The sequence below is a fragment of the Malaclemys terrapin genome, chromosome 3 (genome assembly GCF_027887155.1).
Source record: "Malaclemys terrapin pileata isolate rMalTer1 chromosome 3, rMalTer1.hap1, whole genome shotgun sequence".
Taxonomy (NCBI): Eukaryota; Metazoa; Chordata; order Testudines; family Emydidae; genus Malaclemys; species Malaclemys terrapin.
The window spans coordinates 206,708,471-206,732,423 of record NC_071507.1 but is presented as its reverse complement, the minus strand read 5'-3'; the positions used below and the strand labels follow the sequence as shown (position 1 = coordinate 206,732,423).

The 23,953-nt window shown below is 55.2% G+C and overlaps 1 protein-coding gene across 5 annotated transcripts in view; it reads right to left on the bottom strand.

Annotated features, from left to right (window-relative positions):
- The window catches only part of DNMT3A (DNA methyltransferase 3 alpha), a 200,796-nt gene that overhangs the window by 144,257 nt on the left and 32,586 nt on the right, over nucleotides 1-23,953 (bottom strand). For all 5 annotated transcript variants that reach the window (XM_054021771.1, XM_054021772.1, XM_054021774.1 and 2 more), the window contains exon 3: nucleotides 16,684-16,788. In XM_054021771.1, coding sequence (XP_053877746.1) covers nucleotides 16,684-16,788 — 105 coding nt within the window. The remainder of the gene's footprint in view (nucleotides 1-16,683; nucleotides 16,789-23,953) is intronic.

Sequence of the window (23,953 nt, the reverse complement as noted above, 5' to 3'; positions counted from 1 at the left end):
TGTGTTCTTGTTGCCAAGAAGGCCAACGGCATATTGGGCTGTATTAGTAGGAGCATTGCCAGCAGATCACGGGAAGTAATTATTCCCCTCTATTCGGCACTGCTGAGGCCACACCTGGAGTACTGTGTCCAGTTTTGGGCCCCCCACTACAGAAAGGATGTGGACAAATTGGAGAGAGTCCAGCGGAGGGCAACAAAAATGATTAGGGGGCTGGAGCACATGACTTACCAGGAGAGGCTGAGGGAACTGGGTTTATTTAGTCTGCAGAAGAGTGAGGGGGGATTTGATTGCAGCCTTCAACTACCTGAAGGGGGGTTCCAAAGAGGATGGAGCTCGGCTGTTCTCAGTGGTGGCAGATGACAGAACAAGGAGCAATGGTCTCAAGTTGCAGTGGGGGAGGTCTAGGTTGGATATTAGGAAAAACTTTTTCACTAGGAGGGTGGTGAAGCACTGGAATGGGTTACCTAGGGAGGTGGTGGAATCTCCTTCCTTGGAGGTTTTTAAGGTCAGGCTTGACAAAGCCCTGGCTGGGATGATTTAGTTGGGGATTGGTCCTGCTTTGAGCAGGGGGTTGGACTAGATACCTCCTGAGGTCCCGTCCAATCCTGATATTCTATGGTTCTATGATCCAGGGGAAGGGATCGGCAAGGTGATGAGTCCCTCCTGTGCTAGGCTCCAGCCAATCCACAAGCCAGGAACTGGTCTAGTGGCTGTCAGGGCGGGTATTTAATCCTCACTGGAGGAACAGCAGCTCTGACTGCTCAACATCACTCCAGGATTGCAACTCTCCCCTTCCCAGGAGTGGCAACAGACTCCCCAAGCCTTAGCCTGCTCCAGCCCTGCTGTCATGTCGCTAGTCCCACTCCAGCCGCGATCCAACCCGCCCTGTCCCTCGTCCCACTCCAGCCGCGATCCAACCCCGCCCTGTCCCTCCTCCCGCTCCAGCCGCGATCCAACCCCACCCTGTCCCTCCTCCCGCTCCAGCCTCGATCCAACCCCGCCCTGTCCCTCGTCCCGCTCCCGCCTCGATCCAACCCCGCCCTGTCCCTCGTCCCGCTCCTGCCTCGATCCAACCCCGCCCTGTTCCTCGTCCCGCTCCAGCCTCGATCCAACCCCGCCCTGTTCCTCGTCCCGCTCCAGCCTCGATCCAACCCCGCCCTGTTCCTCGTCCCGCTCCAGCCTCGATCCAACCCCGCCCTGTTCCTCGTCCCGCTCCAGCCTCGATCCAACCCCGCCCTGTTCCTCGTCCCGCTCCAGCCTCGATCCAACCCCGCCCTGTTCCTCGTCCCGCTCCAGCCTCGATCCAACCCCGCCCTGTTCCTCGTCCCGCTCCCGCCTCGATCCAACCCCGCCCTGTTCCTCGTCCTGCTCGTCTTGCTCTCACTCTGGCCTTACTCCAACCCCACCCTGGACTCTTGAGTCTGGTTCTGACCACTAGGCCTGACCATCTCCATCACGGTCTCCAACAGGCTCCAAAGAGCCCCTCACCCTGACGTGAGGCCTTTGGGAGTGGGACAGGAAGGACTTGCCCCCTCAGTATCACACACCCGGTGCAGAAAGCTGGGGGGGCTTTAACCTCACAGCTTCAGGACAAGACACGGGTAGGCCCCCCCAAAGCTTGAAAGCCTACTCCGCTCCCCTCAGCGACATGTCACTCTCCCCAAACAGACTCCAGTGTCTGCTTTGCCCTGCTGAGCCCTGTCCCAGCTCCTCTCTGGCCTCCCAGCTGCCTTGTGAGGGCATCAGCTACTGCTGGAGGACAGAAGCTGAGAGCAGCTCCTTAAGCCCCCCTGGCAATGGCTAAGCATAGGAGTCCAAAGGGTGGCTTGTGTGTCTAGCCTTGCCCCCTGTGTGAGGGAGTCTCATCTGCTGGCTTCACAAGCCACCACTGGTTCTCTCTGCAGCCACCTAACCAGACTTCAGGCACACCAATCAGCTACGGCAGAGCCAGGGGGAACCTGGCAGAAGCCTTCGTTCTAGGGGTGGAGGCAAGGCCGGGTCCCTGACAGGTGAAAAAAGCTTCTTCTCACTGGTGACAGAGGTCAGGTGACCTGGAGTTGCTGAGAGGCCTTCAAGAGGCGAAGGGAAAGGCGAGCATATGGAAGGGATGTGATGGATGGCCCAGGAGCAGCCGGTGGCCCTGCCAATCTAAGATGTGACAAGGGGCCCCGACGAGGCAGAGAGGACGGGGGGCGGGTGGTATTAGGAAAGGCCAAGGCCAGACGGTACCTCTCCTGGCCACATGGCATGTGGCCTGCTGGGTAGGGCACTGACATGGGAAACCTGGGTTCAATTCTTGTGCTCCCTGTATGATCTTGGGCCAGTCCCTTAGTCTCTCTGGGCCCTGGTTCCCATCTCTGAGACAGGGAATAACAGCCTGGCCCTAGAGCCCAGGGAGGGTGTGCTACAGACTAGGGACCGAGTGGCTAGGCAGCAGTTCTGCAGAAAAGGACCTAGGGGTTACAGTGGACAAGAAGCTGGATATGAGTCAAGAGTGTGCCCTTGTTGCCAAGAAGGCTAACGGCATTTTGGGCTGTATAAGTAGGGGCATTGCCAGCAGATTAAGGGACGTGAGCGTTCCCCTCTATTCGACATCGGTGAGGCCTCATCTGGAGTACTGTGTCCAGTTTTGAGACCCATACTACAAGAAGGATGTGGAAAAATTGGAAAGAGTCCAGCGGAGGGCAACAAAAATGATTAGGGGGCTGGACCACGTGACTTATGAGGAGAGGATGAGGGAACTGGGATTGTTTAGTCTCCAGAAGAGAAGAATGAGGGGGGATTTGATAGCAGCCTTCAACTACCTGAAGGGGGGTTCCAAAGGGGATGGAGCTCGGCTGTTCTCAGTGGTGGCAGATGACAGAACAAGGAGAAATGGTCTCAAGTTGCAGTGGGGGATGTTTAGGTTGGATATTAGGAAAAACATTTTCACTAGGAGGGTGGTGAAGCACTGGAATGGGTTCCCTAAGGAGGTGGTGGAATCTCCTTCCTTTGAGGTTTTTAAGGTCAGGCTTGACAAAGCCCTGGCTGGGATGATTTAGTTGGGGATTGGTCCTGCTTTGAGCAGGGGGTTGGACTAGATACCTCCTGAGGTCCCTCCCAACCCTGATATTCTATGATTCTATGGTAGGGACGCTCAGCTGCTGCACTGATTGAAGCTAGAGAAGCACCAAGGCTAGAGAGAGGCTGGCAGGGCTCGGAGCTATGTTCAGATCGCTCTGGTCTCCAGGGGCTGAAATACTGCAAGAGTAGCTCTCCGCGTGGTACTGCACTCCCGAGAACTCAGGAGAGGCGCTCACTGTATGTCGCTAACAAACTGCTCCCCGAGAGGCTGAAAACGCCACCGGAAAATGCACTGCCACCCCCCCCCCCCAGCCCACCTCTGCACGCCCACCCCCATGCATGTGCCCCAGACCCCTGTCACAAACAGCTCAGCTCCACCGTGCTGCTGCTTGGGTCCCAGGGGACACATGAAGTGGGGGCCTTACCAGGGCTCTTCCGGCTCTAGCAATTCGAAGCCCATGACCCCCCAAGAAGAGGGAGGAGAAGTAGCAGCACAGAGCATGGGAGCTGCAGATTCCCTCAGAGCTGGTCTGAGTGACATTCTGCATGCTGGGGCAAGACTGCACCGTCCCAGATATCACTCACCTGCCCCAGGAAAGCCTGATACAATAGGAGGTGAGCAGCAATTCCTCCCGACCCCAGGAGCCTGCTGTGGCCCTAGGAGAGGTGCCCCACCCACATCCCCACACTCTTCCCCTTGGCTTGCATTCCCACAGGGAGGGAGGAGGATGAGAGCGCCACTCATCCACATGCTGTTAGCCGGCCGCACTCGTAGGACAGCACAGTCCTCTCAGAGCGCACACAAACTGAGCCAGACTCCTTCCCTTCTCCCACTTCCTCCTTTGGTTTCTCCCTTCACGTGCCACTTCCCTCACTCACACTCTCTAACACCCCCACCCCCCAGACCGTATCACCCCTCTCAGCACAGCTTCCTGTCAGGAGAGAGTCTGACACCACTAGGATGGGGCACAGAGCCCGAGAAATCCCAGCACCCCCCTGTGTCCCAATACCAACAAGCCTACAGAGTTTAACCGCCCTGCCTAGCCGGCGTGGTTCAGGGCTTCAGCTAGTCGCCCACAAGGGTCAGGAAGGAATCATTCCCTGCCAGTGTATTCTGGGGTTTTTTCCCCCCTCCTTCCTCTGAAGTATCAGAGATGGCCATGGCTGAAGACGGGACACTGGAGGGGGTGGGTACAGAGAATTCTCCTTCTCCGGTGCTTGGCCAGTGGGTCTTGCTCACATGCTCAGGGTCAACAGCTTCCATATGAGGTGAGATTAGTAGGACTGGTGTGGAGACAGTAAATAAGGAAGTGTTATTTACTGCTTCTTATAACACAAGAACTAGGGGCCACCAAATGAAATTAATAGGCAGCAGGTTTAAAACAAACACAAGGAAGTATTTCTTCACACAACGCATAATCAACCTGTGGAACCCCTTGCCAGAGGATGTTGTGAAGACCAAGACTATAACAGGGTTCAAATAATAACTAGATAAGTTCATGGAGGACAGGTCCATCAATGGCTATTAGCCAGGATGGGTAAGGAATGTGACCCTAGCCTCTGTTTGTCAGAGGGTGGAGATGGATGGCAGGAGAGAGATCACTTGATCATTACCTGTTAGGTTCACTCCCTCTGGGGCACCTGGCATTGGCCACTGTTGGAAGATAGGACACTGGGCTAGATGGACCTTTGGGCTGACCCAATGTGGCCGTTCTTATACTGATCACCATATTGAGCGTGGGGAAGGAATTTTCCCCAGGTCAGATTTACAGGGAGCGGGGGGCGCGGGGGAGGGAAGAAGGTTTGCAGCATGGGGCGTGGGTTACCTACAGGGATCGTCTGGGCCGCCCCCACACCCCATCAATTCCCGGCTGCTGCCGGAGTCTCAGGCAGTGCTGCACTCGGCCAGTGACACACACCAGTTCAGGCTCCTGAGGGCTGAAATGCCTTAGTCTAATCCCAGGCATTGGCCTAAACACAGGGGGAACCGGGTGGGTTGGTGGCCTGTGCTAGACAGCAGGTCAGACTGGATGGTCCCTTCTGGCCTTTGACTCTATGACTATGAGGAGGTCAGGAAGGACTCCCACTCCCATGGCCAAGTGCACTGTGAAGCTGCCTTGGGTGAGCTCCCAGAGTAGATGGACTGACAGCAAATCATCCCGACCAGCTAGGACTCAGGGAGAGGCTGGCCGCCCCCCAACAGCCCTCAAACAGTTAACAGCAGCCACCAAGATGCACATGGAGTGTCTGCACCACAAGCCCTCTGGCTTCTCTCCACTTGGGGTTCCAGCAGCCAGCTCCATTCCCCAGGAAGACGGGTTTGGCCACAGCCTCTGGCCTCCCCTGGAGGAGCCAGCGCGGCAGGGCTCTCCAGCTGTGTGGGCTATTTATAGTAACCCACACTAGGCCGGGGCTTTCCCCTTGTAAACAAGCATGGAGACATTCTCCTGGCAGTGCCCGAGCGGCTGACGGGGCTGCGAGGCTTGCCAGCTTGGTCACGTTTGGCAGCCTGGATACTGTGTACACAGGAAGACAATGCACTGCACTGTCAGCAGGGCAGCCTCTCCGCTCACTGTCAGCTTGCGCTTAGCAGAAGCACTAGGTACAGAAGCTATGGCCCCAGTGCCAGGTGGGGGCACAGGCCAAGCCCTCCAAGACTCAGCTCCCGTCGCTGGTCACGCAGGTCCCCAGGTGGGCAGTTCTGACCCAGCAGAGCTGGTGAGGTGGCATTTACAGCAGGAGCAAACAGAAGCAGACCCCAGCCTTTCCTTGCAGTGGGCACTGGAGGGCAGAGGCTCACGGAAAGCAGAGACAGCTACGCCGGCACTCGCGCACCTGCAGTTCCAAAGCCAGTGATTTAACAGCTCTTGTCCAAGCCCTGATCACCTTGTGTCTTGACTTCGCTCCTTGTCTGCTGCCACCTTGCCTCACTCAGCCTCCTTCCGAACACTGCCAGCAAGATCTTGCTGGCCCTGGGACCGCACCAGGTGTCCTTTGTGTCCATCCACTGGCGTCCCCATCTCAACGTCTCAAACACACACTACACATCCTCGCCTTCAGAGCCCGTCACGCTCCACCCCCACTCTGCCAGGGACGCCAGCCGCAGTCACCTGCTTCTCCAACGTTCACCCTGCCATCCCTCCACGTCGGAAAACACCCTGGTCAAAACTCCCAAGAGCACCACCTGACCCTCCTTCCAGTCCCTCCCTACGCCCACTTTGCCAGGAGGCCGAGAGAATACTGCTGTGACTCACTGATTGCTGCCAGCACCTGGTTTGACACATCTACAACTTGGGCATGCAGCTGGCCTGTGCTAAAACACCCCGTCGGTGCTGTTCCCTCATCCTCTCTCCTCCCCACCCACTTGTCTGCCTCATTCACCTGGTCTGTGTCAGACTGTAACAGAGACTGTCCTTCACTGTGTGTACACTGCACAGCTGTTAGTACAACGGCCCTGCACCCCGTCCAGCACTGCAACACAAATAATCAGTGGGCTGGTTCTTCAGCGCTGGAGGGGGACAAGCTTCTGAGATGGACAGAGAGCAGAGGTGGATGGGTGGGATGACGTAGGCCAGAAACACCTTGCAGTGCTGGGGGCCGCAATCTGACAACGAGGAGGGTGGGAGTGAAGGTCCATGGAATTGAAAACAATGGGCATCTCTTACAGGCTGTCAGGCAGGAGAAGAGCAAGACCTGCTCCCAAGAGCAGAATCCTGCACTCCTGAGGGATTTAATCACCTGCCTAGCTGATGGCAAACAGAGATGCTCAAACTAGGTTACTGCCTGTAGGCATTAGAATCCAGAAAGTAGGGAGCCCCGCCCCAGCTCCGTATCTTACTGTAGGGAGGGAATGATTGCGAAGAATGTGGAGGCTTGGACCTAGTGGCCACCAGCTACATGGCTTCAGCACAGTGAGGAAGGGGATCCCAGAGCACAATGTACACGGGGAACACATGGGAACCAGGAAAGCTAGCCAGTAAGGCCTTAACTAATGGGTTTGCTGCTTTAACAACCAGTATAGTTAAAGTGGCAAAGCTCCCTAGTGTAGATGCAGTTATAGCAGTATATACCAGCATAGCTTATTCGGGTTCATACGCTATACCAGTACCGAGTGCCTGGTACCGGTTCAAGCGGGTCCATACTAGGACTCTTACTGGCATAAGTTTCTGTTGGTCTCCCTTGTGTTATGGTACAACAGCTGCAGGTCCTTCCCCCTGGGCTGGGCACTGCGGCTCGGCCCTGTCATACCCCAGCTGCTGCACGCCCTCTGCAGCGTCCGAAGAGACATTTATTTCTGCAGCTACTGCTCCCCACAGGCCGAGGAAATCAGGACTTCATTCCTGGCCCAGGCAGTGGCACGCAGCGCGTAGCTTTACGTGGAGCCAGCCCCGTGGGGTTGGTCGCAGAGGTGAGCCAGCAGGAAGAGAGGCATTCCAAAATCACACTGGGAATTTTAAGGGGGGGAGAAGGGGCAGGCTGCGATCCCCAAGCAGCAGAGTTCAAAAATTGACCAGAGCAGTGGCTGTGGGCCTGTTGATGGAGGACTGCTTTTACCGGTACAGATACCACAGCATCTGCCCAGGCGGCCCACTGGTGGAACAGAGCCAGGGGAGGATTGATGCCAGTCGGGGAGGTGGTTTTCGGCCACTGACGGACAGCTGGGGTTTTACCAGCAGGACTGCAAGGCGAGTGTGGATGCACACGAAGGGTATGTCTACACTGCAGTGGAGAGGGATACCTGAGCTAGTTTTTACTGGGACAGCTCGCTAAGTGGAGCGGTGAAGCCGCGGCAGCGCCGGTTAGCCACCCAAGTACGTAACCCAGGGGCCTGGGCAGGCCTGTCCTCAGGCGGTCACCCAAGACACTGTGGCTGCACCGCGATTTGTAGGGAAGTCAGCGTAGGTTGCCGCAGGTGCCGTAATCACCCCTCCTGACAGCAGCATAGGCGCGAGATGCATTGATACGACTGTGTAGCCCAAACCTGGCCTGCATTGTTATAAAATCCCATCTCTAGCCAACAGTGACACCACTACACCTTTTTGCGTATAGCGCAACTCTTCTCAGTGCTCTAACATCTGAAATGTGGGGGGCCTCCTGGGAATGTGGGTACGGTGAGTGAGCCAAATTGGGGTCATGTGACCACAGGGTTCTCCCGATGCTGACCACCAAAAAAACAGCTTTGCTAAAGGGTGACATTTTTGCAACTTTTTTTTTTAACCCAGCCTTGGGAATGAAACCCTGCCTCTGATCCTAGCACAGGGATCTTGCTCGCTGAACGGTCACCCCCAGAGAGTGCACAGCACCCACTAGCCCTTTGGAGGAGGAAAAGTGAAAACAGGAGGAAGACAGAGGAGCCTACAGGGTTTGTAGGCCGGAAGTATTAACCTGATAACCTTCAAATCTGTTCAGGGCTGCTCTAAAGAGGATGGTGATTCGTGCTTAGCTCACAGAGATAAGCAGCAAGCCCAATCCTGGCCCTCCCAGCCAGTGTCAATTGGAGTCCGACCACGGGCAGAAAGCAGAAGGGTAAAATCCGCCTCTCTCACAGGAGAGTGTCTGTATTGGGAGAACATAATGAAAGGATTTCTGGGGGGGGAAATAGACATAAGAATCTTTGCTGGCAGGGGAGGTGGTTCAGGGGAATAGGAGTGAGGGGTTGGGGGACTCAGGTGAGGCAATGGGGATTAGGGGGAGTGGGTGGGGACTGATATTGGGAAGGGGGACATGGAGGTGAGTAGCAGATAGGGGTAGGAGCACCTGTCGGTCTCACATTCTTCCCTCCCAGGTGTGTGCCAGGATCTGAGGGACGCTCTTGTGGGGGCTACCTCCTTCTCCCTACCTTCACACGAGTGCTGGGATCCAAGGGACCTAGCCCCTCCTGAGCCCCTCTGCCTGCCCCTCCCCTGGGTGCGCCATCTATGGAAGTCTGACCCCCCTCAAATCAGCCAGGCTTGGGGGAGGGCATGCCTTTCTGTGGGTGCCTGAGCCCCTCCTCCAGCCTCCCCTCACGTGAGCTGAGATCTGAAAGGCCCTGCCCCTCTGGGGGAAATCTGAGCCCCCCGTCCCTGCCCCCCATGTGGCAGCCTGAGGGGGAACCTGATAGCCTTTAAGTCTGTTCAGGGCGGCTCTAAAGAGGATGGTGATTTGTTGCTCTCCACGTCTCCTGCAGGTAGGACAAGAAGAAATGGGCTAAATCTGCAGCAAGCTAGGTCTACGCTACGGGGGGTCGCCCTAAGATACGCCACTTCAGCCACGTGACTAGCATAGTCAGCTAGTGGCGTATTTTAGGTCGACTGACCTGGCGGTGAGGACGGCAGCGAGTCGACCGGTGCCGCGCCGCCGTCGACTCCGCTTCTGCCTCTTGCCGCGTTGGATTTCTGGAGTTGACGGAAGAGACATCGGTGATCGATTTTATCGCATCTTCACTAGATGCAATAAGTTGATCCCCAATAGATCGATTGCTACCCGCCGATTCGGCAGGTAGTGAAGACGTGCCCTGACTCTAAGGGCAGTTAAGCTTTGGGGACCCGCTTCCAAGGGGGGTTGTGGAATCGCATCACTGGAGGTTTATAAGAACAGGTTGGACAAACCCGTCTCGTAGCTAGTCTTGGGGCAGGTCTTCACTACGGGGGGCTCGATTTAAGATACGCAAATTCAGCTACGCGAATAGCGTAGCTGAATTTGACGGATCGCAGCCGACTTACCCCGCTGTAGGGACGGCGGCAAAATCGACCTCTGCAGCTTCCCGTCGACGGCGCTTACTCCCACCTCCGCTGGTGGAATAAGAGCATCGATTCAGGGATCGATAAATCCCCGAGAGGTCGATTTCTACCCGCCGATTCAGGCGGGTAGTGTAGACCTAGCCTAAGTTCACTTGGTCCTGCTCAGCGCAGGGGGCAAGACGAGACAACCTCTTGAGGTCCCTTCCAGCCCCATGTTGCTAGGATCCTGTGCGCGCCAGGATCTGTGGAAGCCCTGCCCCCCTAGGTGTGAAGCTGGGAACAGGCCTCCTGGGAACATGCACCAAGGCAACACTGCTGACACTGGGAACAGGTGTGCCCGATGCATACTACAGGCTTTCCAGCACCAGGGAGTGGAAATGGAAACACCTGCGGACCGAATGGAGTGGCTCACACATCCCAGAGCTATCATTTCAGGCAGTATTCATCTCCCTGGGTATTCCCAGCTGAATGAGAACATCTACTTGAGGTGAATGGGACACCTCACACCTCTCTGACTCCTCTATGGGGCAGAGGGATGTGTAGAGCCCCTTCCCTCCACCCTCCCTAAATGGTCCCCCTTTCAGCAGGAGTGGGGACTGCCAGCCTACAATAGTTAAGGAAGAAACCACTTTTCTGTTAAAGCTCAACTCTTCGAAGCATTCTAAAATCCGCACTGTTACTTGGGTTACCTTAAAATCTGCTGTCTCTCATGGGGGCAGAGAGTACGGTTAGTGACCCTAATGTGGGGTCTTCGGACCAAGGGGTTCCCAAAATACAGCCTCCTGGGAAAAAACAGCATTTAATAAAGTTCACAGATTCTAAGGGGAGGAGAGAGACACCAGTCTTCTCTCACAGGCTTTACGTTCCTGTAACCACCTTTTAGTAAAATTGTCAAGTGCTTGGGACACAATATAATGGCTTTCTTTCACCAGCCCTAATAGCCACTATACATGCTAAACATTTCAAAGCACAACCATTATTCCCGTTCCACTGTAACAAAGTATATTTTGGGAAGTACTTAGGAATCACATAACAACCGCATGGTCTATTAGAGAGAATAGTGGACTGGGACTCAGGAAACCTGGGCTCTATTCCCAGCTCTGCCAGTGGAATGACTTCGGCCAAGTCACTTTAATCACTCTGTGCCTCAGTTTCCCTATCTGTACAATGGAGATAATGAGGTTTCCCTCCTAGAGACCTACAGATGAAAAGCACTATATAAGAGCCAGACATTATCTAGCATCATTTATCTGGCAGGAGCAGTGTCTGAACTGCACAACTACATGACTACAACTGCCTAAATGACCAGACTCCTACCAACATTTCTTTTGCTGTTAAAAAAACCCCAGGAAATTAAATGGCAAACAGTGTTGTTAACCCAGAGCTAATGTTACCCTTCAAGAACACCAGGTTGAGCAAAACTCCAACTTGTGAAAAGCAAAAGGAATACTGAGTTATTGTAAACATCCACACAACCAGAACGCTAGAGACGCCCAGCAACACCCGCAAAACACACTCACATAGCACTCTGTCTTTGCAGTGCATTGACCAGGAGCTCCCGATGCTACCCTACTCCACAGAAAGACCAGCCCCTCTGCAACTCCTTGAGTCAGTTCACCCCCACGTGCATGATGCCATCAGCACTCTGCTTCCACTCACCCTTCATTAAACCCACAGACACACTCACCTCCCGTCACAGGGGAAGGAGCAATTACAGACAAGTAGCAGATACCCTGCCCATGAGGGAAGTTTCTTGCTAAACCCCCCACTCCCCGTGGTTGGTTCAGACCCTCAAACAAGAGGCCTCATGTGCCTTGTACAGCTGGGCCTAATGTAACTGGTTATTCTCATTATCCATATATATGTCCAATCCTTATGGGAATCTTACTAAGCTGTTGGCTCATTAATAGCCTGTGGCAGTGAGTTCCACAGGTTAATGATACACTGTGAATGCATTCCCTTTATCATTGCTAATTCTGCCTCCTTTCAATTTTCCCCTCATTGTTGTATGTGGGAAAGGGTGAATGGCAGCACCCCACCCACCTCCTCTATACCGATAGTCAGTCAAATGAGGGCACTGGAATATTATTCTCCCTCCTGATCTTTATGCAGCCTGCTTGCTGGTTTGACCACCAATGCATACTAAGCTGTCCACAGCAATGCTCGGGTCTTTCCCGGAAGGAACCCAGTGAAGTGTCCGAGGCCTGGTCTGCACAGAATTTACATCAGAAAATCCACCCCCGGAGAGACGGAGCAAAGCCGACCTAGCTCCCAGGGTAGAAAGCACTAAGTCAACAGAAGAATTCTCCCGTTGACCTAGCAACCGCCTCTCGGTGAGATGGATTGTCTACGGCAATGGGAGAAGCCCTCCCGTGCACGTAGGTAGTGTCTATGATGCACCACTGTAGCACTTTAAGTGTAGATGTGCCCTACATTCACAATCCTAGTCCTAGGACAGAGATTTGGGTTACCCGCTCTGAGAGCTGACCCTTTATCCCTACTGATTTCGATCTCTCAGCCAGCCACAGACTGCTCCATGACACGGCTCCATTCTATGGCGATCAGTCTGTAGTCAACAGCCTCTCCAGGGAGCTTTGCTAGCACCTTGCCATGCAGTATAGATCCCTCCAGGCAGCTCTGCTACTGTTCCTCTTGCACTCTCAGCTCTGCCGGGCACCTGACCTCTCTGTGCTCAAGGGACGGCTTTGCACCCTCCAGTCCCAAATGCAGAAGCAGCAAGCCCTCAGCGCTACCCAGCCTGTGCCATTCATGCCTGCCTCTCCCCAGCTTGGATAGCCATGGTACGTGGCGGGATGGTGTGCCAGCATCACTCCCAAATTGCTATTTGTCCTCCAAAATCTCGGCTTTCATTAACAAAAGGGAAGTCTCTAGCTGTTACGGCTGCAACGAAACCTTGAGAACGTGTTGTGAGCATAAGTGAGGCAGTGACACCTGTCAAGTCCGTAGGCGGCAGAGGAGTGAACCCCCCATTCACGTTCCTGGGTGTTACAGAAGCAGCAGCTGCGTTAAATGTTAACTAGGTCACTGCTCGTCAGATATAAGGAGAGGATCATACCCAAACAGATTATAATAATATAATATATGGAGATCTACCTAGCTCCTAGAACTGGAAGGGACCCTGAAAGGTCATTGAGTCCAGCCCCCTGCCTTCGCTAGCAGGACCAAGGCTCTGCCCATCCGCTTTAATGATGGTTCATTTTGGCACCATGAGTGGGGGGACTTGGAAGTCAAGCTCCAGGCCCCTGCACCACCAAGGAACATCTGCACAATCTGTTGCGAGCAGCGCTCCATGAGGATGGAGCTTGGAAGAGAACCACTACCTTTCTTCTTCCAGTTCAACCCCTGAGCCTCAGGCCACCTAGCCCATAGCCCTTACGTCTGCTCATGCAATCTGGACCCAGCTGCTGACATGTCACCCAGCCCATGCCGCCTTGCGCTACATCCTCTTGTGCCAACAGCCTGTTGGCCAAAAGACCTAATGCAATCGTGGGAGGTATAAATGGGAATCTCGAGTAGGAGTCGAGAGGTTATTTGACCTCTGGATTTGGCACTGGTGTGACCACTGCTGGAATCCTTTGTCCACATTTGGTGCCACAGGTCAAGCAAGATGTTGATAAACTGGAGAGAGGTCAGCGAAGAGCCACGGGGACGATTAAAGAGTTAGAAAAGCTGCCTTGTAGTGACAGACTCCAAGAGCTCCAAGTGTTTAGCTTCGCAAAGAGCAGGTTAAGGGGTGACTTGATCAGGCTGAGTACCTGCCTGAGGAACAAATGTTTAATACTAGGCTCTTCGATCGAGCCGCGAAAGGTCTAACGTGATCCAACAGCCGGAAGTTGAATCTAAACAACTAAGGCACGAATGTTTAACGGGGAGAGGAATTCACCACTGGGCCCGCTTCCCAAGGGACACAGTGGATTCTCCGGCCCTGGCAGCGTTCCAATCCAGACCGGCTGCTTTTCTCAAAGCTGGGCTCTAGGGATCACTGTGGGGCAGGCCTCTGGCCTGTGCTATGCTACAGATCAGACTAGACCATCCCCCCGCCGCCAGCTGTGGGATCTATAGAACTCAGCTCCCAATCGCTCTGGGAGAGCCGCGCTTTAACCAGGGCAGTGGCTGCGGAGATTGCAAGTGCACATGTATAAATCGATCTCCCTTTGCTCTGCTCCAGCCTCTGTGCCCAGAGTTCCTCGGGGCAGAGACCTCTATGGGGCTGAGGGCACTGAACCCCCCCAGGTACCCCAGATACACAGCCGGTTCTCACACCTGGCTGGAGATCCCCAGGACACAGTAACTAGCACCATTCCAAGCTGCACCCGAGAGTCCCCCCCAAAAAGCTCTCTCTGAGCAGGACGCTGACGTCTTTCTGCTCCCTGTTCCTTGGACAGCGGCTCACATACTCAGCGTGCCAAGCAGAGACACACTGGGTTACCAGGGCCGAGTCTGAAGCCCTGCCCCAGCAGAGATGGGGCCAGCCCCTGTCAGACTAAGGAAAGGTCTGAGCTCCAGGGCGGCATTCCCCAAGGACAAGGCAGAGCACTTGATCTCGGGAAGGGGCAGAGGGACAGCTGCACAGCTGATCTATGGGCAGGAGGAGCAGGAAGTTGACTACACCCCCACAACCTGCACATGCCAACCCCTCCCCAGCCGGAGAAGTGAAGCATGCGGCAGCATTTAGCTCAGGGCACATACCAGATGTTTTTTAGGGGGCGTCTCCTCCCAGCAGCATGGCCCCCCGCAGGGTAATTATCACCCAAGTGTCAGCAGCTGCTCCCAAAGGACCAGGAGCTGGCCAGCATTAGATGCTGGGCAGATGGGCTGGTGTGAAAGCTACCGGAGCCAGCCAGGGGACGTGTCCCTGCTGCAGCCCAGCTCCGCCCCAGGTCAGCACTTCGGAGCCACCTGGCCTCCCAGGCCCTGTGGAGGATGCAGCTCTCAGACCCACTCCAGCTGCTTCTCTGCCCAGGTGATACAAGGGCTGCTAAGCCAGCAGCCTCCTGGTTTCTTGGGGGCGGGAGGGGAGCGGTGGCAGGGCACGATCTGCGAGGAACTCGCCTGCCCGCCCTGGTGTGACACAGCCCAAATCTTTGACCTGCAGAGCACAGCACGACGCTGCTGGAGCATGGCACGGGCTGCATCAGGTCCAGCTTTCCAAGGGAGATGTGCTCCCAGGCCCGTTCCAGGACGGGGGGTGGGGAGGGGAGAAGGTGGCACTAGCCACCAAGGAGGCAGTGTCTTGTGCCTTGTGTTTGCATTTGTAACCTCTGCGCAAAGTTCGAGCAGTGTCTGAAAAACATCCCCCCAGTCAGGGTGGTTGTGGTATTGGGGTGGGTGGGGTCGGTGACTGGCCTGGTGGGCTCCCGAAAAGCAGAGCTGTACATCACCCTGCATGAGCCCCCCGGGAGCATGCAATGAGCTCCCCAACAGAGGGCACTGCTGGGACCCCTGCCGCACATTGGCCACAGGAAGGGGCTGCTGGGAAGAAGTTTCTGCTTCCAGCAACCTTCTAAATGGAGGCTCCGGCTTGGGGAGGGTTTTTCAATGGAAGTGGGGGAGGGGCGGGAACGGGGAGCTCTGGGACAGGCACCCTGAATGGGGAGCGTGGGACACTGGCATCAGCAGCACAACAGGAAGGTTTCTCGGGGAGGGACCCCACAGCTGCTATGTAAATTGAGAAGTCCAACATGCCTTGTTATTGCAGCTGCTCTAGCCAACCCTAGAGACCATCAGAGTGTCCTGGGTACCGCCTGGGCCCCACAGCGGGCTGACAGCCTGTACGCTCCAAAGCACAGGCGGAGGGGTCACGTCTCTTTGTTGGGGAGGCAGGGGAAGGCGAAGCACTGACAGAGGGAGCAAAGAGCATCCTGCACTGGCCGGGCTCGACAGCCAGGAACCGAGGTGCCCAGTGCTAGTCTCTGGCCTGCCACTGGTTCGCCTCTTGGCCTTGGGCAAGTCAGAACGGCTCTGTTCCTCAGTTTCCACCTCTGTGATGGAGCAGGAAAGGGACTGACCCGCCCCCATGCTACAGAGGGGTAAGGCGCTAAGGCCAGGTATCGCTGGGTGCGATGGGGTGAACCCTGCACCTGCACTTCCGTTCAGCACTTCTTGCCCGCTGGCTGTTAGTGTCACCGTCCAACTCATCCCCACCACTGCGCCTTCCCAGAGGGATCCGCAAGTCTCCCGGCACTAGCACAGCCCCAGGCATGGCAGGGACCCCGCTGGGGCACTGCTCTGGTGCAGTTACACAGCACCCCATCTACTCGGCCCCTCTGACTTTCCCTGAGCGAGAACCACGCTGGCAAATTGCTAGGAGCCCAAAGGACCAGCCCAGAACAGAGCAAGTCACAGGCACTTCCATCCGTTCAGTGGAGGTGCAGCTTAGGTCCCAGCCAAGCAGCATGGACCCACTGAATGCTGGGAAATGTAGTCTCTGGAGATGCCACCTCTCCACGGAAACTGTGAGCTGCAATGTCAAACCGGGTCAGGCGCTCCTACCTTAGCCTCTCCCACAGCGTCTCTGCTCCTGCATGGCTCTCCTGCCTCACTCCCTCCAAACCAGAGCGTGACAGAATCCCATACAAGTGGGACGTTCCTTCCTGTAGGCCATGGGCTCCAGGGTTCCCCTTCTCACTCTTCACAGCATCCAAGCAAGCCCTGCCCTTGAGCTGCTGCAGCCCATGGAGTGCAAAGCACCACATGACGTGCCACGAGCCCAAGACATACAGGCGCCAATCTCCCACACTGCCACAAGCCGTGCCAACGAGCCAGGCTCTCTGCTCCGGTTCAGTGCCCGCAGCCCACCGCCCCTCTCGCCAGCACTGTCAGCCCAGACAGAGCCCCGCTGGCAGGACTCCGAGCCGCCTCGCATTCTCAGACTCACCAGGGCGTGTTTGCGCTTCCTGCCAGGCCGCCCCGCTTTCCTCGTGGCTGTCCCTGGTTCCTGCTTCTCGTCCTTGCTCCGGTTCTCCTCCAGCTCCTCTTCCCTCTGCTCGGCGAAGAGAGAGTGCAGAGTCAGCGCAGCATGTCACAGCAGGGGCCAGACAGCTGCTCCCTCAACTCCAGCATATTTTACGTTTCTACATGGCCTGTCATCCCAAAGCGCGGCCCGGGCTACGGACAGGGGGTGGAAAGCAGCACACAGCCACACGACCGGGCGTGTTAGGTCAGGACGGGTCCTGGCACAGGGGGAAGAGACTTCCACCCTTTGGATATCGGCTCAGGTTGCCCAGGTTGCCAGCTCAGCTAAAAGCTGGCACCAAAGCAGCCTCGTGTCTCCTAGCGCTGCCCTGGGGGCACCGTGCCTCCGTCTGAGCCACCAGCCCCACTTCCTGCAGTACCCAAGCTGACCAGCCCGTGGGGCTGGAATCTGACTAGTTCCCAGCCCTTGGTGGGCTGGCTGCAGCCAGCAAGGGCGGAGCGGAGGACTGACGTGACAGGAAGCATCTCCAGGGCAGGTACCAAGGTCTGAGGTGGATGGGTTCAAAGGGAGGGTTCAGCGCTCTCTGGGGTTTGGCTTGCTGAGCCCCAGGCCCTGCTAGGGAGGAGACAGCGGGAGGCTCTCCTGGTGCCGGGAGGGGACAGCCTGCTCCGGGGGCCGGGCACCATTTAGAAAACAATACAAACGGACGAGGCCAGCCGAGGGGAGGTGTGTCTGTGCCCATGCATGCGGGCGCACAACGCACCTACACAGCCCCACCCAGCTCGGCGGGGGAACCCGGGGATCTACACACAGGGACAGGGGGGTTAACGCCACACACTTGGAGACCCTCCTCCGGCCAGCACAGCTAATGACACTGCAGTGAGGGAGGGGAGAGGACAGATAGGCCAAGGAGGCCTGACCCCACCTCTCCGCACCGAGTGCTGGCACAATGATACGTGTTCCCGACTCTGCAGAGCTGTAAGGGAGTCCTGGTACTCAGCAGTGGGGAGCCCAGCACAGAGCCCAGGTGGCTGCTCAGAGAAACGGCCAGGAATGACCCCTTCCCTGGGGATCCTCCCACTCTTAAAGCTCCGTCACCCCCCGTCCCCTGCAATGGCAGTGGGTGCAGCTTCGTCTCCTCCCCCCCAGGGCCTGGAGCGCTGGCGCAGGCAGCCCCGTGTCCCAGCCCCAGCGAGTTGATGAGACGCTGGCACTTGGCGTGGGTGGAGGAATGTGAACATGTCCCAAGGAGAGGAACTTGTGTCACATTCCCAGAGCAGCGGCTCATGTTCCCTGGGGGAGGCCCCGGCCCCGCTGCCAATCCAGGCACACAGGGTGCGAGCCGCTCTGCCCACGGGCTGCGGCAGGGCCAGCTTCCCGGAACCACGCTGGCCCCTCAGCCTCTCTGCAGAGCCTGCCAGCCAGGGGCACAGGGGCTGGGCTGGGGGTGTGCTGCATGGGCTGCTATACAGACCTGCTGGTCCTTCCCAGCAGGCCTGGCTGGCTCCATTGCCCACGGCCCAGCTGAGGCCAGGATCGGCCCCATCACGTAGCCCCAGCAAGGGGCAGCGCAGGGTGGGATGAGAGTCGTTCTCTAGCTCCTCCTCGGTGGCTGTGTGCCACGGGCAGTGACAGGCCACTCAGGGACTGCAGCCAGCCATGTGCCTGAGGGTCACCCCAGGAGAGGAAAACAAACCAGCTCCCAGTGGCAGGGATGCATTTCACTAGAGCCTCTGAGATCGCAGCCCCAGCCAAGGCAGGAAGAGGCCAGCAGAGGGGGGAGACGTGGAAGGAAAAGGCGGGGGGGGGGGGGGCACTGGAATAGGGAGAGGCCAGGGCTGGGGAGGGGATGCGAGCTGGCAGACAGACAGCTCCCTAGATCCAGCTGTGCCTCAGACAGACAGCTCCCAGTCTCCTGACATCTCAGGCACAAGCCCCAGCCACATTCCTGTCCCACCTGAACAATACAGGGCTGCCCCCAGCTGCCTGGGTAGCTCAGAGCCCGATACGGAGAGAACCACTGCGGAGCTCCAAGAGCAGGGGTGCCAACCAGCCAGGACTGTGCTCGTCTGCAACCCCAACCTGCAGCCCCCCACCCTCCAGCCCTGGAGGCCTCCCCCTCACAGTGCAACCGATGCCCCACACACACTCTACCAGCAAGTCAAGAGCGGTTACTCCATGCCCCAGCACCACAGGCCCTGTGTGTTCCAGCTGGGTCCCCCTGGGGGGGGGACAGGGACACTGTGCCCGGCTCTGGAGTGGATGTAATTTGGGGGCCTTTCCTGCCGGAGGCAGTGACCCCAAGCGCTAGGGGTGGCTGCAGGGAGAAGGGCTTTCCCACTATTGCTGCAGTCTGGGAAGCACACACTAATGGACGAGCTTCCCCTGAAGCCTGCTTCCTCTGGGGGCACCCTCTCTGTGTCTCCCCCCTCCACTGCCTGCTCTCAGAGCAGGGGCCTCGCCCCAGAGCCAAGGTGGTTCTCCTGGCCCCACTAGCTGTCCTGAGGAAGTTCTGAAACAAGGAGCACATAGCCCGACTGCCATTCTCATGCCCACACCCAGCTGTGCCCTGGAGGAGAGTGACCAGGCGCACGCCGATTCAGATGGTATGGCCAGAAGGGACCATTCGGATCGTCTAATCTGACACCCTGCAGAACACAGGCCAAAGAACCTCCCATGGCTGGAGTCTCCCATCGAGGTCGACGTAGAAGCTGGTTGGCTTCAGTGCATCAGAAGCCGTTAAGGGATCCGCAGATGCGTCCGCATGCTGGGCAGATGCGGCCGCCTGGTTTTGCCATAGCTGCTTACTTCGCTCACGTGCCTCTTTGGCTTTTTCTGTTCTGCTGTTCTCAGTGGCTTTAACCGCAGCCCATGAGGCCTGCCGCCACCCTGACGTGTTCACAGCAGCCGCTTCCCAAGCCGTGCCAGCTTTTAGGTGAGCTTTGAGAGTATCCTTATATCGTTTCCATGGGTCTCCCAGCGTACGTGCTCCCATTTTCAACTGTCCAGAAAATACTGCTTTGGGGAGTCGCTTATCACCCCTATGTTCGAGGTGAACAGCCCAGCAGAGCTGCTCCTGTAAGATGAGCGATTCAAAGCTAGTCATGCAGCACCGGTCCAGGACTTGGATGGCTGGTGTCCTGTGTAACCACCTGACGTCAGAGACGAGACGCAGACCGCGCATGTGAAAACGCGCTAGTTGCTTCAAGTGCCTGCTATCGAGCTTGCATGTCTCACGACCGTAGAGAAGAGTCCTTAGACGAGATACAGGGAGCTTGGGGTGAAGGCAAAGGCCTCTCACATTCCACAGGTGGCGACAAAGTCAACCCTAAGCAGCCCTGGCTTTTGAAATGCACTGCGGGATTTCACCATTCATCACGGCATTATTAGGTAAAGCACTGCCAAGATAGCAACATTTCTGTACCGCATTAAGCAGAGTGCCCTCAGCTGTGATTTCAGGGGCAGACTCCATTTTCCTGGCAAAGCGATTCAGTCTTCTTGAGGCTAACACAGAGTCCGAATTGCTTTGCTGATCTAGAAAAGTGCTAGATAAGATGCTGCATGTCTACGACGGTATGTTCTACGTATGTACAAAGCGACAAAGAGTCCTGTGGCACCTTATAGACTAACAGACATATTGGAGCATGAGCTTACGTGGGTGAATGCCCGCTTCGTCAGACGCATGTGGTAGAAATTTCCAGAGGCAGGTATAAATATGCAGGCAAGAATTCTTGGAATTCTTGGAAATTTCCAACACATGCGTCTGACGAAGTGGGTATTCACCCAGGAAAGCTTATGCTCCGATACGTCTGTTAGTCTATAAGGTGCCACAGGACTCTTTGTTGCTTTTTACAGATCCAGACTAACACGGCTCCCCCTCTGATACATATGTACAGTCATCGGTGAAGAGGAACTACCTGATGAGCAAGTCGATCACTTTAGGGTGAGCACGGGGATGCTGGAGATTGGAGATGCCATCTGTGCACAACTGCATGTAAATACCCAGTCAAGCACACAGAGCCGCTTAATGCCGCTCGCGACAAAGAAAGGCTCTCATAAAGCACAATTTTCCAGCACTCTAGCCAGCACAGCCCAAGTGCACCATGGTGATGAATCTGTGCGGGCAATCAACTTTATAGAAGATCTGCTGAAGACCCATGAACTAACAGCGCTGATGGCCTTCGTCAGGGCTACAAACACCATATAGAGATCACGGGTTTGTGCCCAGCACTTTTCCTGTATTTGGTGAGCATATCATATCCGCTGTTCCACATCCCATATGAAAGCCACAACCGATGTTATCGGTGATGACGGAGGGTCTGTTGAGCAAGACATGCCAAAATCTCCCCAGCAATGGAAAGAAGCGAGATACCAAGATGGCTGTAGCAGACTGCTCAGTCATCTTCGCAATATGACCAACCTGATGGCCTTCTGTGAGATAACTGGCTCTGTGGATATGGGGAAAGCGGTGGATGTGATATACCATGAATTTAGCAAAGCTTTTGATACGGTCTCCCACAGTAGTCTTGCCGCCAAGTTAAAGAAGTGTGGATTGGATGAATGGACTGTAACGTGGATAGAAAGATGGCTAGATCATCAGGCTCAACAGGTAGTGATCAACGGCTCGATGTCTAGTTGGCAGCCGGTATCAACCGGAGTCGGTTTTGTTCAACATTTTCATTAATGATCTGGACAAAGGGATGGATTGCACCCTCAGCAAGTTTGCGGATGACACTAAGCTGGGGGGAGAGGTAGATATGCTGGAAGGTAGGAATAAGGTCCAGAGTTACCTAGACAAACTGGAGGATTTGGCCAAAAGAAATCTGATGAGATTCAACAAGGACAAGTGCAGAGTCCTGCACTTAGGACGAAAGAATCCCATTCACTGTTACAGGCGGGGGACCGACTGGCTAAGTGGCAGTTCTGCAGAAAAGGACCTGGGAATTACAATGGACGAGAAGCTGGATATGAGTCAACAGTGTGCCCTTGTTGCCAAGAAGGCTAACGGCATTTTGGGCTGTATAAGTAGGGGCATTGCCAGCAGATCGAGGAACGTGATCGTTCCCCTTTATTCAACATTGGTGAGGCCTCATCTGGAATACTGTGTCCAGTTTTGGGCCCCACACTACAAGAAGGATGTGGAAAAATTGGAAAGAGTCCAGCGGAGGGCAACAAAAATGATTAGGGGTCTGGAGCACATGACTTATGAGGAGAGGCTGAGGGAACTGGGATTGTTTAGTCTCCAGAAGAGAAGAATGAGGGGGGATTTGATAGCTGCTTTCAACCCCCTGAAGGGGGGTTCCAAAGAGGATGGAGCTCGGCTGTTCTCAGTGGTGGCAGATGACAGAACAAGGAGCAATGGTCTCAAGTTGCAGTGGGGGAGGTCCAGGTTGGATATTAGGAAACACTATTTCACTAGGAGGGAGGTGAAGCACTGGAATGGGTTCCCTAGGGAGGTGGTGGAATCTCCTTCCTTGGAGGTTTTTAAGGTCAGGCTTGACAAAGCCCTGGTTGGGATGATTTAGTTGGGGATTGGTCCTGCTTTGAGCAGGGGGTTGGACTAGATACCTCCTGAGGCCCCTTCCAACCCTGATATTCTATGAGTCTATGAGTCTAAGTCTTGAGGCATGGTCACCTGCTCCCAGATGACACTGAAGAGCCACGTGAGCATTCACGTCATGTATTATAACTGTGACGCTGGCGTACCAGGTGGCAGGTCATGCCCAGATTCCCGTGCCTCACTGACCAATCCCTAGCTGGGACCAGTCTGGCTCACCCGTGTGTTAGTATTGTTAAAATAGGTACTGGAATGATAAGAATGTGTTCAGTGTGTACATTTTATGGAATGCTTGTAAACTGCTGCCTGCGTGAGTCTCACTTCTGTCATCTGTATCCCATATGATAAGGTAACATTTAAGGGTTTGCACTGTAAGCCTTTGTAACTGCATAAATCACCAGACGGGAGGGAGACCTTAACTAGCGTAAAGTGCTGATCTCCAACAGAACGTGTTGCACATCCTGGCCAACAAGGGAGGCCCATCAACATCAGGCAAACTATTGTGGAACATTAAAGAGGACAAAACACTTTGTTGTTTGCTCCCCCTGCTGCAAAGATGAGCCATGCCAGTGAATTCCTCCCATCAGCTGAGTTTGCCGTTCCGAGCACAAGGGGGAAGGGAACAAAAACCCTTAGCAATGAGATACAGTTTCTTCTTGTTGCTAGGACTGTGGAGGGCAAGAATTACTAGGCATGAGCAAATGATCCCCAGTGCTTAGCCTGGGGTACTCTAAAGGACATATAGGGCTTGCTTATTATAGAAGCTTCCATTACTGTTTGAAACTTAACCTTGGAACTCATTTGTGTCTATGCATGTTTACCTGCTTTAACCTTGTAAATAACCCTCGCTTCCTTTTCCTATATAATAAATCTGTATATAGTTTATTATAGGATTGGCTACAAGTTGTCTTTGCTGTGAGATCTAAAGTGCAACTAACCTGGGGTGAGTGACTGATCCTTTGGGGCTGGGTGTAAGGGACCATCTATCACAAAGACAGGCTCACCGAGGTGGCAGGACAGATTGGAGTACCCAAAGGGACTATAGTAAGGTAAGATTGTTGTAGCACCTGAGGAGTTCACACTTGATAAATTGGTTGGTGAAATCTAAGTACAGAACTCACAGCCAGTGTGGGCTTTGAGCCCTGGTTCTTAACAGTCTGTCCCGTGGTTGGTACTCCCGCTCTTGAGCCACTTCAGGACAATTTGACAGTCACCACCAAGCGTACAGACTTCTGGGGGTATTGCATCTAAGCCAGGTGCCTTTCCTTGTGACAACTGTCTGATAGCAGCTGCTGTCTCGATACTACTTGGCAGTCCAGTGAATCCTTCATGTACGGGGAACTGTGGTATACCGTCAATAGCAGCTTCCGAAATTGCAGATGGAGGATTGAGGAGACCGTTAAAGTGTTCAGCCCAGCGATCGCTGATAGCTTTCCTGTCTGTGTGGACCACCCTGCCCTCTGGGCTATGGATGTGAACGCTACTACGAGACATGGAACCAAAACCCATTTTAGTAAAACCATTTAAGGTCTTTCTAGTCTGCAGCCTGCTGGCCATTTTCTGATGTGTGCTTCCACCAATCATCTTCCATGCATGCAGTTTAGATGGGATAGATTGCTGAAAGCTGTGATAAGCGCCTCTCTTAGCGGTCGAAGTCATGTCAGATAACCATGC